A 13,813-nucleotide genomic window follows, 5' to 3' on the forward strand; every position below is an offset into this window, starting at 1 on the left:
TTCAGGATTCAATGTGGTGCTAAATGTGCTAAAAAGGATCAGTATTTTGTAAAATATGCAGACCAGCTCATCTGGCACAAGCAACAATGCTACGTTCAAAGTAACTTACTGCAAATCACCTTGCTTTGTATTCTCATCTTGACCATGCATTGAGCTGCCGGCTGATTATACTGTGATTGATTAGCTAGTGTATGTACTGGCAATAGCTTAATTTAATTTTGCAAAGTCTACCATTAATTTGTTTACCAGGAGTGAAGGTAAAACAACCACAGCAAAACAAATGCAGATCCTTTATTTTTGAGTATACAGGATTCCCAGCATAATACATATATAACATTAATATATGTTAAATCCATCATTACAAAGCACATACCAAGACAAACAGCAGACTGCCCAAAGTAAACCGCTTACAATAAGTGAATAAACATTTCTAACAATAGACTTTACCTGAATGTAAAAGTTCTAGTAGGTTTATGGCATTTAATGAATATACTTGTGGCATTTACACTGTTAATGATAGGTTTGTTTAAATATACATTGTTATATATTTTTTTAATTTCAAATTTGAATTTGATCTGCTCTATTTTATTTTATTTTTTTAAAAAAGAAGCAAATAATTAAAAAAAATAAATTAGCGAAACAATTAACTTAAAGAAAGTAACAAAAATATGAGACAACTTTACCATATTAAATTACATCAGTATGGCTTATTGGATGCAGTAAGCATGCGGTTTTCTTCAAGTACAATAATTGTCATTGACGTCATTGTGTGTATTATTTTAAGCATGGAACCATGAACACAAAGTGTTCGGATGATCCGACTTCTGCCCCATCAAAAACCAGTGGTCAGGAACATCGTCACCATAAACAACATGGATATTCATGCAAAGCCCGGCTAGAGATGAGCCCATTTAATCCATTGCTTTCCCTCCTAGATCACACAGTTCTGTTCAATACTGTCAAAAATGTTCTGGTTAAAAATGAGACTCGTGCATCTGAGCGTGTGAGTTTCGTTGTGGTTTGTGTACTTTGGTGTGGTTTTGGGGAAGCTTCCTAGGCACTCTCTCCAAAATAAAATGCTCCACACAGACTGTGGATCTCCCACACCGCTTGAATCAACCACTTGTCGTTCTCAGTACCTGGGAGCTGCTGACGCAAACCAGCTGTATGCTGGGTCAAAACAGCAACACTGACCTGTAGAGGGCAGAAACACATTCAGGGTGAGAAATACATTTTTCACCATTAAACTGTAGTTTAATAATAAAAGTGTAATTTAAAAAGAGTTTAATGTATTTGTTCATTATATCCACATGCTTTAAGTGTACCTACCAGGTAAAATGTTTTATTTCCATGTAAACTCTGTGCAGCTTTCACATGATGGCGCAAACACCCGTTATGGTCTTGCTATTATTGGTTTTTTTACCGTATCTAAAAGCAAAAGAGAAATGTTTTAGTCAGCCATATTATAAACTCAAAAGGTCAAAGGTCACAATTTGATATAAAACAGCTACAAACCCATTCAGGTTGGCAGGCTCTGAGTGGTACACATGCTTTCCCTGTTCAGCTATTGTAGGTGCGTGTTGTGCACCGCAATGGCTCTGACTGGTCTTCAGTGGGTGGCAGTGGCTCTTTAGTTCAACATGGCTTGAGGGCAAGGACATGTGATGTGTCCCCTGCACACTCCCGTTGACCTCTGGCACCTTGGGCTCAACCTTGTCTGGATCAAGATGTTTCCGGTTTTTCGTTGGGGAGGACACGTCGATGACCCTGATGTCTGGGATGCTGGCCTGCCTCAGGACCTGCTCTGAGTGGGCCAGCTGCAGCTTCTTCATGTGGTTGATGGCAACAGCAGCATTGTAGGCTTGCTGTAAAAGCGAATATAAAAAAAGAGGTTGAAAAATAGCCTAGCTTCACTTTAGATGTCCTTATATATGGTGATATTGAGTAGACATTAAATGAAATGTCTTGTTCATTTATCATTGATTGATAAATTATATATTCATATTTTAGGATCTTTTCTTCTTCTTTTTTACCACTGAGCAGCCAAGTGCATTTGATTTCCTAGGCAGTGTATGCACTACATCAGCCCTTAGTGCCCTCGATTACTAATCAGTATCTTATTAAAGTCTCCCTGGTCAGGAAGGATTTAGGTTGGCACCCGATTAATCTACTATAAACTGCAGGTCTTCAGTAAGGTTACCACACTGAAGCCAAGAAATCCGTGCAGACTAACCTTCCACTTGGACTTGGCAAAGTTCTTTTGAATCTGAACGCTGACGGAATAGTAGATGTCCTGGCTCCGAGCTGTCTTCCCAATAATCCTGGAAAACGAATGACGGCACAGAAAGCTTAAATTTATTTTAGGTAGAGATTAATTCTGAATGCATTTGTAACTGGTGCTGGGCAGGAAGATTGATGCCTCCTGTGTGCAGTGCCACTAAAATGTTAATTGTAGAAAGTTATTTTATGATCAGGCTTAGATGACATTTTATGGACTATTACACATTAACTGTTACAACGTAATAATTCAGTGACAGTTGTGAATTTTGCTCGAGACATGCTACTATACTGCACAAAATATGTACTTATATTACAAAAAGGGAGTCATTAATAAAAGACAATATGTAATTATTGTTTTGTCACAACTATACTGGTACAATGGTGGGTTTTCATGTCTTGATGCATGCTCAATCATCCAGGAAAGTAAATCCCCAAAAGTTGATTCTGTTTATCTGGACGTAGCGTCTTCAGTGATGTCTTCAGTTTCAGCGGACTGCAGGTTTGATTGCAGCCATTCCCCAACTCTCTGCAAATTTTACTCATGGCCATTGATCAGTGGTCTTTGATCAATGCTCATTAGAATTTGCATATTAATGATCAAGGAACTGAACTCCCAGCCCATTGTTCCTTCAATGGTGCTAATTTCAGTCATTAGGCAAATGAAACATTTCTCCCACTGTAAAAAACGCTATGTCCTGATGAACAGAATCAACTTTTGGGGTGGGTTTTCATATTAAATATAATCAGAATCTCAGATAATGAGGTTTAGATGCTGTTTTTTTGTCTGCTTTTGGCATTGGGTCATGTCAGTGAGAGCAAATGTCCCTAATGTGATAGAGGATCTGATAAAAAGAGAGAAAATGCTAAATTGTCTTGTTGAAGACTGTGAATGAACTGATTGTCAGATAAAAAAGGATTACAGTAAACTATAAATAATGCCAAAAAGTCCAAAAAATGTCAACATGGGTGAAAGGAGCATAATAAGTTTCCATAATACAAGTGTAGTGTATGAGTGGTAGTCACCATGGATGTCTGAGCGCTAGCTCTGTAGTGTAGCGCATCTTGGGATTCTTCTGCATCATGTTACGAATAAAATCCTTGGCTGCAGAAAAAAACAATAGATACATTAGAGCTTAGACAACGCTGATTAGAAACACAGTCGGTGTGTGCCATCTTTCAGTGTAACTACCGGATTCAGAGATGTCGTCCCAGAATGGTGAGTCAAACTCATACTGTGCCTTCATGATCTTGGAGAAGAGCCGTGACTCACTTTCTTCATAAAAAGGGGGGTAACCGCAAAGTCTGAAAAAACCAAATAAATACAAACATTTAGCATCTGTGAAAAAAATCCCCTACATGGTACGTGCGTGGACCCAATGTGCTCCATTTTTCTGTATATAGGTAACTGTGTCATTGCATAAGACACAGCTGGGGCCTTTAATCTGATCGTCTTGTTACTAAGAGAAAAATCTGGAGCAGGTGGTGAATAGCTTTCTACTTACAGGATGTAGGTGATGACTCCAATAGACCAGCAGTCAACGGCGTTGCTGTAGGGCTTCTGTGCCAAAACTTCAGGAGCTGGTTAGAGAAAATTTTAAAGCTATATCAGTGATTGCTCAAAAGCTCGTGAAGCATCGGTAACATGCAGTATGACCCACTCTGAGGGTCTAACTCAGTGAGTGTGAGATTATTCCTCTAGAATGACATGTTTTCTTACCAACATATCCTGGGGTGCCACAGGCTGTCGACATGATGCCATTGTCTACCATCTTTGACAGGCCGAAATCACTGATCATGATCTTGGAGTTTTCCTCCTGGCTGTAGTACAGGATGTTCTCGGGCTGCACAAGGGAAAAAAGCAGGGACGAGAGCTGTTCACACACTGATGTCCTCAATGAAGAACTTCTCAAATAGTTATTTCACCTGTGGTGGAACAAATTCTTAATATCTTACTTTCTGTCAAAGTGATAATATTGTAAATTAAGCCAAAGCAAGAGGGGAAAAAAAAAAATCAAAGCAGTATTATCTATATGATTAATGAGGTCTGGACTTCAAGTAACAGTTGAGCTTTGGGGTACCTACTTTTTTGCAAAGGTAAAACCGCTCTTAATTTGTATGCTAAATAATGCCAACTATGTCAAATTATTTCTCTAAGAATTTCTCTCAAAAGTTAAGTTAGTTATTCTGATGAGCTAAGAATTAAAAACCCCTTCAACATATGACCCTGTAAATGATATTCAGGTATGGATAATTACCAGATGGATAAGTCACAATGGCTCTGCCAGGCTGTTCCATCAATAAGCTGATAGTTATAGATCCAGTAATTCATTACCTTTTACGGTTCTAACACACCATCTTACCAGATAGTTTCTATGAATGCCAGTACCTCAGTTTTCAAGCACCACTAAACCCTTAAAGCTCACTTTTGACCAACATATGTCTTTTAACCTGCACATAAAAAGTCTCCAGGAGGGCCCTCTTTCACCTGCATAATACTGTGTCTCAGAGTGACACTGAGAAACTAATCAGGCCATTTATTATTTCTAGGCTGGACTATTGTAATTTCTTGTTACCTAACGGCTGCAGCAGTCTCCAGCTGAGCCACACAATGGAGTTAGTAGCTAAAATGATTCTCTTCATTTGCCCATATTAGATTCTCTTCATTGGCTCCCTGTGAAGCACTGAATTGGTTTTGCTTCAACATGTCTTAAAGTCTTCATAGTAGCATATTGTCCCACTTTAGAACTGCTGTCAGAGAGCAGGTTTAATTGTGGTTCCTCCAGTTTAGAAAGTACAATGGCAGGCAGAGCCTTCAGAAATCCTCTCTCCTGCGGCTAAAGACTCAGGCTGCTGGAGGATTTCCCATGATGTAAGGAGAATGTCTCCTCCACATGTATATCATTCATTTAGATCCTGCTATTGCACATTATTGTTTCTTTCCTCTGAGTGTATATATCTGTCTTTAAAGCTAAATGTTCCTGATGTTAAAAGTCCCATCAGCCAGCCAAACACCATATCATTTTTCATCTCTCCATGGACATCTTTTCCCTTTTCTCTGTCACCTTATCCCAACCAATTTCCCCCTGAGGTCTCCATTATGCTGCAAAGTGCTTCGTCAAGAAGGCAAATTGTTGGGCTTTTCTTTATTATACTGTATGTTGTGTATCTTTCTATCTAATGTACCCTCGGGTTTAAGGAGTAAGCATGATACAAATGAGTCAAATGTGATGTAAAGGAGAAAAACCATATATTTCACTAGTGTTTGGGATATTATCAGCCATACCTTCAGGTCCCGATGCACTATTCCGTTTTGGTGCAGATAGCTGACGGCCTCCAGCACCTGCTGAATCACTCTGCTGGCATCCTTCTCTGAGTACACCCCCCGATCCAGGATACGGTCAAATAGCTCACCGCCTGAAACCCTGGTACAGAGCCACCGCCAGCATTAAAACTATATGCTCCTTTTCCTTTTATGGTGATAATTTGATAATATTGGACACACAATCTGGAATACTCACAGCTGCATGACAAGATAGTAATGCGTTCGACTTTCATAGAAATCCTCCAGCCCCACAACGTTCTCATGTTTAATTCTGTTTGAAAAAATAACATGACGCTTTCATTATGACATTGGTTTTTTACCTATCACAAAGTTCCACATACTTTCAACCCAAACAACATCCAAAAAACCCGACATCAATGGCAATCCTCCTCCTGTGCTCACGTCTGAGAGATGAAAGCTGGAGGCTCATAAAAATTCACATGTGAATTACCTTCGCAGCACAGCGATCTCATTCTCCAGATTCAGATCCCTCTTCTGTTTCTTTTTCACACACTTCATGGCGAAATTTTTTCCCGTCTTCTTCTCCTTCACCATGTAAACCTCTGAGAATGCCCCACTGCTCATTAACACATAAACACATATTGAAAATACATTACTGATGATGCCTTCACTGATTGCTTTGAAACAACACACAAAGTCTCCCTTGGTAAGGGGAAATAAGCCTTCTCGCTTATTACTAGAGGGCTGTTGTTAATAAAACATGGGCACATTAACAACACAGAACATTGGACTCCTGTGTGTCTACTTTTATATTGCTCTCGTGCAACTGGGAGAAGCTATTGCTTCATTCAATTTCTCAATTTGTGCATACATTAAATGTTATTGGTTTTCAGCCGACTTTTATTTGAAGGGCTCATGTTTTAAAAACATTATTTTTTAATTAATGACACATCCTATTTTTATTTTCTTTATGATTTAAAATATAATAATGCAAGTCCCATTTCCTGAATGAGGAAGTGCTGCAGGGTTAGTAGGACATTGGGAAATAGGCTGTTTTCTTCCTGGAACACTGGAGCATTCATTTCCATTATTTTGTTTGTTTTTCTTTTTAAGAACATAAACGTCAGACGAAGATGTCCTCTCTCACATTACTTCACACAGATGTGTTCTCAGTACTGGAACATTCTGCTTGGTTTAGGTGACTAAGCTCCCTGGATTGAGCATGCAAACACCTACTCTCTAGCTGTGTATTCACCTGTGCTGTTCTCAGGAGTACAATCGGATATACTGAGTCATACTGATTATACTGGCTCATATTGACTCATACTCACTTACTGTACTATGAGGTTGGCAGATTTATTTATGTCCAGTTTGACATGCTACATCTACATACATGCATTCTCACAAGCGTCTCTGGTGGGCAACGTCAAGTTGAAGGTTGCTGTAAACGTGAGCAAATGGTTTATGTTGAATAAATGATAAAGAGCTGGTTAGCTGTGCTTAGTTTGGAAACTGAGATAAGCAGCTGAATTTGCAGAGACTGTGAATAGTGTGGAGCCTTCCATAAACCATATGTATTTTTGTATAGATAAATACTAAAGCTGTAAAAGTCAAGCTAAGATAACTGCGCATACAGGTTTTGATTCTAATTTACTGTATAAACAAGATCACCAGAAAAACATTTAGTCCATTTAAAATTTTGTTAGATAATTGCATTTAATGACTTTAAAGGCTTCTGTTGTGTAACCGTCAATAATGACTTTGTTTTTTTCTCCCTGTCGTATTACATCATTTAGGAAAGGAAACTTTCTGATACAGACTTCTTAGAGACCATCTAATTTAAAATCAACTCAGGGTAGAAATAGCAATATCAAAGGGTTTAATTAAGCTCTTGTAAGGACCTCTGTGACTTAACAATTCACATGTCAGGGGCTTATTATTGTGCGCTGTGCTCCTGTGTCCATGCTATCTTCAGCGTTGTCTGGGAATAGTTGTTCTACTGGGTGGATTAGGTGCTTTATCCCTGACGCAAAGGAAACGGTGGCAGGCTCCAGGCACAGAAGGTCAGCGACGGACCATGTGTAGGTCAGGTCACAGGCAGGTGTCAAGAACTATCGGCAGACCACTTTTCCAACGTTCATATAAACTCTAATTCCAGCTCAGTTTGGCAGTCAGGAACAAGCTGTCCCTTTCCCATTATAGCACTACTTTACATCGGGTCCCTGAATTGCTTTGATTTTTGTTCCAAGGACCTACTTGAAAAAAATACTTTGACTTTCCAGAAAAATTGCCGGTCAAGACCTGAAAATGAAAGCTAAGCAACAACCATGATCAAAATGATTAGGAGCGATCAGAAATTGCAAGAATTCACCCGACTGTGTGAATCTGAGTGCTTAAAATTCAGTACAGATTAAAATCGCACTGCTTTTCAATGCACTCCGGTGGTTCTTCTTAACCCCTGATAAACTCAGTCCCTATTTCCAGGAAACCATTAGGATGCTGTTTACACAATGTCTGATGAGGCCCAGTGGGAAAGACTGCAAAATCTCCAGTCCCTTCTGGAGTCTCTTGCTTTTATTGTGACAGAGCACAAAAAAACGAAAATGTTCACCCGGGAATAGGCATCATTCAGAGAGTTCACCGAAAGCAAACTTACTGGGTGGCTCAGACAGCAGTAATCCAATCTGTCTTCTCTTCTAGGGGAGGTGCCACAGAAATAACCGCATTACAAGTCATTTTAAAATTTGTTTTCCCACTTTTACGTGAAACTGTTGGGTGTTCAAATTGTTTGGGGGAATAAAAGTAATTGCTGTAGACCAACAGAACTGAACTGAACCAAATTAGATAACGCTCTTTGCTCAGGAGGGTGTTGCCTCCTTCACAGTCCAATCATTGACGATGTGTTAGATAAAACCTCTTGGCAGCCTCTTCAGCCCTCAGCACAGTAAGCTCTATTTTCTCACTCTGGCAGCACTCTAGCTTACATCATGATTTAATGTTAGTCTCTCACCAGTAGTTCTCCAGTCTATTGCAAAATACTCAACACTGCCACTGGTTTTTATCACCGCCGTGACAAAAATTAGGTGAGCGCAGGTGAGCGAGTGTCGACTGAATGTGTACAGCACAAAGTTAGATGTTAGAAAGCAATAACATTAGGTGGATTCTTATTTAGTTTTTATTTTTTAATTGCAAATGTGCCAGCGGTTCTGGGAAGCACTTCTCATTAATTCCAGCTCTGTTCCTCCCTTCATAGAAAATTAAACTGTCCTAACTTTGATAAATACTGCTGCTTTTTTTCATTTAAAGTCACTTCACTAATTGTTTAAACCCGGCAAGTCTCCATCATATGTTGGCACTCAGTCATGAAAACTTCGAGAACCCCTGACCTCAATAACGATTCTACTGTCTTATTATTTGTGCCAGATTTATAATCAGATATTTACATTTTCCTCTGTTTTGTTTGCATATAAAAACTAAAAAGCAATGATTAGCAAATTTAAAAAATTACAAAAAAAAAAATTGTGAATGAACTGCTGCACTGATGCCAAAGCCTGGATCCCTCTGGAAAATCAGCCTAGTTGTCTAACAGTTAGAGCATCTTGCTGCCAATACTTAAGTACAGTAAGCCTTAGCATGTTAATCCAATCAAATCAGTAATCTGTCCTCTAATTCAAACAGCATTCTGATGGCTATTATCATGCCAGCCACTGCAGTTCACACCAGTATCAGTAAAATAAACCATCTAATGGTGCAAAGCATTCGCCAGGGAAGCAAAAAACTGTTCAGTTACTTAAACATTTTTTAAACTTTAATCAAAGTCATCTTACAGTGAGTTAAATGATACTTACGATCCCAACTCTTCCATGAAGTCAAAAACCTCTTGGATGTTTTCAGTGTTCTTCTTCCACACATAGTCGGCCTCTTGACGACCCATGTCTGCAGGTGCTTTGCCAGGGAATTCTTTTTGATGTTAAGGAAAAGCAAAAGACAGAAGAATAGATGTCACTCAAAGGGAAAAGATCCACATTGCCCTTGTTTCCTTAGTTTATTTGCATGCAACTGCAACAAACAAAAACCATCCAGGCTCAGTGTACAGGCTTCCTCGTCATTGTAAATGTAAACAAAAAAGTCATCTGGGATTATTGAAAAGTCCTAACAAAGCAGCTATGAAGGTTGACGCATCTGCTGAGCTGCTCAGACTGTCTACAGGTGGGAGCAGCCGGTGAGACTGCTTTTGTCAGCCGGTCTCTGTCTGGCTGACAAAAGGTTAGCGCACTAATCCGCGCTGTAACTAGCACACAGGGAGGTGTAAAGCTATGCCGGGCTTGGCCCACATCAGCACCACATGATGCTGTATCATAAAGCTGTGTATCAACAAGGCTGATACACAACCTAAAAGCAAATGGGAATGAAATGTGAGACTAGTGTGTCGCTTTTGTTTCCTGACATAAAAAAAAATCATTTGAAAAAGAAATTAACCTTTATAACTGTTGTAAATGAAACTTTTTAGAAAAGAAAATACCTTGCAGCTGAGGAATATATTCAGTATAATGAGAAAAATGATTGTATTTTCTCAAATGATGAGCATCTAAAACAAGAATGACTTGTTGAGTAGAACTCAATGTACTGAGGAGGATTAGGAACACTTTAGAAGGACACGTTACTCAGTCTGATTTCCTGCCCCCTTTTCTCTTATATAATGGATTAACTCCTGATCTTTATACCTGACACCATCACAGGTAAAAAAAAAAATACTTAGAACAGCCTAGAACAAATTATTTTAAATGTGACAATATATCTTAATTAATTAAGTATACTATTGCTAAAGTGGTATCTGCTGACAGTGGTATAAAAACATAAATTATATGAATAAATAAAGCAGAAAAAACAGTTTCAATTCAGTGCATTTGCAAATTTACCAAAACCTAAAGCTCAGAAATATATTTATTCTAATAAACCAGTGTCCAGATTTATATACATAAATACATATGTAGACAGTGATGAGCACAGAGGATCTGATATGAAAGGGGTTTCCTGTTGTTTACTCCTCCCCTGCAGTACTTCTTTTCATCCTGAGCGTGTGTTGTTGTTTTAACAGCACAGATCACAACATAAAACTCAGCAGGGGGATCCAAAACCACAGTCAGCCACGCAAAACCTAATTTGCAAAGTCAAAACCTGCATCAGTGATTTACATTTTAATACATCCGGTTCCCTTTACGAAAACTTTCACCTTATCTTTGTCATTTATTCATCAACTTCACGCTTAAAGCTCAGCCACACGTTTCTGCCATCGTGCAAAAAAAAAAAAAAAAGGTGGGAGAGAAAATCCACGTTATCTCACGCATAGGTACACCGATAAATGACGTGACTTGCAGCACGGAGACAGGCTGCTCTGTCAGTAAATGACAGCAGATATGTCCCGTGCGGTGCCTCGCGATACAGCATCGTGCATCATACCAACAGCTGAACCAAGTTCGCTGCGGCATCCGTGGAAAGATCACTCTGCGGCAAACAGGCGGATGATCAGATATTCAGATCAAGCTTGAAGCACACATCTGCCACGCCTGAGCAGAAACACTTCTGAATATACACACATAAATTTACTCAAGACAGATCTATTCAAGATGCAGGACGTTTAAAAACTACCCAATTTACGCGCAGAATATAAATTACACATCACTGGTCCTCTGCCTCATCCTAGGCCGGAAAAAATCTCCAATCTGCAGCTCTTTAGATTTAATTACTGTAGTGTGAGACATCTGAAGACGTATAGTTAATTTAATAAAGAAGAGGTTCATTCATCAGCACGCTGACTGAGACTTACCTAGAGACTTTGCGCGGTTGGAGCTCTGCTCTGACTCTCCTGCCAAAAGCTCAGCGAGGTCTGGGGAGATTACTTTATCTGGGACCTTACAAGTACCTGTTGTTAAGTCGGAGATTACATCCATGAAGATAGTCGATGGGAGGGGCGGAGAGTCTCACAGGTGCTCATTGAGACTTGTGGCACAGTTGAGGCTGGTGCACTCGCTGCTGCCGCCGCTGCATCACATCTTTCCACACAGTTTCAGGTTTTATAGAAAACAGCGCTTCCTGCGTAGAAACGGCCTCCTATTGTAAAACAGCACGATTCATGTAAAACAGCCCACGCCGTGCTCACGACAAGCAAGTAGGCTGTATTTTAAAATATATGACGACTAATTTTTGATGATGCTCAATATAAAATAATTTTAAAAAAAAATATGACAATTTATAAAAGCTTTATACACAGGTTATGGTTGTTATACAGAGTCTTTTTAATGTTGTGTTTAAATGCTGAATGAAAGTGGATTTTCTGCAGCTCTGTGACACCAATGAAGAGGAAAGACTTCAGCAACAAACTAAATATTGGTATATACATTAGTTATACATTGGTTAACGATTTAATTAATTAGCAATATTAAATTAAAATAAGTTACTGCCAGTGTAATAAATAATATCCTGGTGTATGAGTGACCTGTCAAAATTAAAGTTTTGTTTGCAAAATTAGATAATAATTCAATTGGATGTAGTGCTAACATTTCAAAACATTTTGTCTACCTGTAAAATATTAATGATTAATTAAAGTGGTCCTATTGTGCTCCATCTTCTTATTTTCATTCTTGGACTCTAGAGCAGGTTTGCATGATGAAAATCTGACATCTGTCTGAAACAAGGCTGTTTATCACCATGCCAACGGGAAATTCAGGTTAAAGAAGAAGCCATATGTGAACCTGATCCAGACTGAAGCAACGTGGCAAAACAGTTCTGTGCTCAGACAAATCTAAATTTGAAATATTTACAGTAAAACCTGGACAGTGCATCCTCTGGACTGAAGACGCGAGGGACCATCTGGGTTTTTGATCAGTGCTCAGTTCAAAAGTCTGCACCTCTGATGACATAGGGGGTGCATTAGTAGAATCGGCAACTTGCATATATGAAAAGGCACCAATAATGCTGAAAGGGATGCAGAGATTTTAGAGTAACATATGCTCCCATCCTTACAATGTCTCTTATAAGCGAGGCCTTACATACTTCAGCTAGACAATCCTAAAAAGCACACTACATCTATTACAACAGCAAGGCTTTGAAGTTGAAGAATCCAGGTGCTGATCTGGGCTTTCTGCAGTCCAGATCTTTCACCGAATTGAAAGCATTTGGAACATTATGAAATTGAAAATATAACAAAGCAGATCTAGGATTGATCAATAGCTAGAATGTATCGGACACGTATGGGGCAAATGCCCCGGAGTCCAGCCAGCAGACGTCTCCTCAGTTCACAGACTGTTGTTAAAAGAAGAGGCGATGCTAGAGAGCGGTAAATTAGTTTTTTCCAAACTTTTCGGAGCTGTGTTGCTCCCATCTTTTCCAAAATGATTGTATGTTTTTGTAACGACGCATTTTCTCACTTTAAACATTTAATCCGTTTCCTATTTTCTATTGCAAATATAATATGGGTTTATGAGGTTTTCAAATCATTGCGTTCTCATTTACATTGTAAAATGTGTCCCAGCTTTTTTGAAGGTTGAAGATATTTTACACCTGGCTACCAACTGCTTGAAACCACAGTGCACCGTCAGGCTGTGACAGTGTTGCATTATAATCTGTAGCCTGAGGAGGCATCCCTTAACAGGTTTATGCATTAATCTGCATTAGGTGCTCATGTAACCCTCCACAGAAGGAACCATACGAAATGCAATGACAACAGACAGGTCACGGTAATAATACTGCAGGCCTCCGCTGCTCATGTATTCACTCCAGTGTTTGTGAAATGCAAAAGGTTAATTATTCTCAAACACTTAGAATCAGACAGCCTAACTAAGCTAAAGGCTTCCTAGCAGACAGAACAAACCAGTTCAGCTTTAATAACCTTTATAATCTATGAGTTCTTTCTGATAAATAAAGAAATGCAGACATAACCTAAAGATAAATCCTGCAGGATTTTATCTGCCATCCAAATCTGCAATATTAACCTGCCAGGAGAAAATTAATCGATTTGACTACCTGCACATTTGTAATGTGCTGCAGCAGAGACTATTAAAATTGGCCTTGTTGTCATGGTTACCTGTTCAAAATGATGCCATGGTCACATTCCATTTCAGATGATTTTTTTTTTAAGAATGACAAATAGTTGACGTCTTCTTTAATCAGAAGAGAAGGCACATAGGTCAGCAGTAAAAAGGCCCTTTCATGATGGAAGTGTCACGTTTGATGACAGATCACTCCACATAA

General features: G+C 39.1%; 1 protein-coding gene across 3 annotated transcripts; it reads right to left on the reverse strand.

Annotated features, from left to right (window-relative positions):
- Nucleotides 1-295: 295 nt before the first annotated feature.
- camk1gb (calcium/calmodulin-dependent protein kinase IGb) lies at nt 296-11,639 on the reverse strand. 3 transcript variants are annotated; one of them, XM_040038157.1, is made up of 13 exons: nt 11,487-11,639; nt 9,412-9,523; nt 6,054-6,179; nt 5,799-5,873; nt 5,564-5,702; nt 3,998-4,121; nt 3,783-3,858; nt 3,470-3,582; nt 3,304-3,382; nt 2,234-2,321; nt 1,516-1,865; nt 1,330-1,428; nt 296-1,194 (listed from the first exon to the last, which is right to left on the reverse strand). In XM_040038157.1, the coding sequence occupies exons 1-12, from the start codon at nt 11,512-11,514 to the stop codon at nt 1,371-1,373; spliced, it is 1,368 nt and encodes a 455-aa protein (XP_039894091.1). In that variant the 5' UTR covers nt 11,515-11,639; the 3' UTR covers nt 296-1,194; nt 1,330-1,370. The 3 variants fall into 3 exon arrangements, with proteins under 3 accessions (XP_039894091.1, XP_039894090.1, XP_039894092.1); XM_040038156.1 differs by having other exon boundaries at nt 11,391-11,638; XM_040038158.1 differs by lacking the exons at nt 9,412-9,523; nt 11,487-11,639 and adding an exon at nt 8,220-9,394.
- Nucleotides 11,640-13,813: the final 2,174 nt, after the last annotated feature.

The sequence above is a fragment of the Simochromis diagramma genome, unplaced genomic scaffold, assembly GCF_900408965.1.
Source record: "Simochromis diagramma unplaced genomic scaffold, fSimDia1.1 OVJJ01000061.1, whole genome shotgun sequence".
Lineage (NCBI taxonomy): Eukaryota > Metazoa > Chordata > Actinopteri > Cichliformes > Cichlidae > Simochromis > Simochromis diagramma.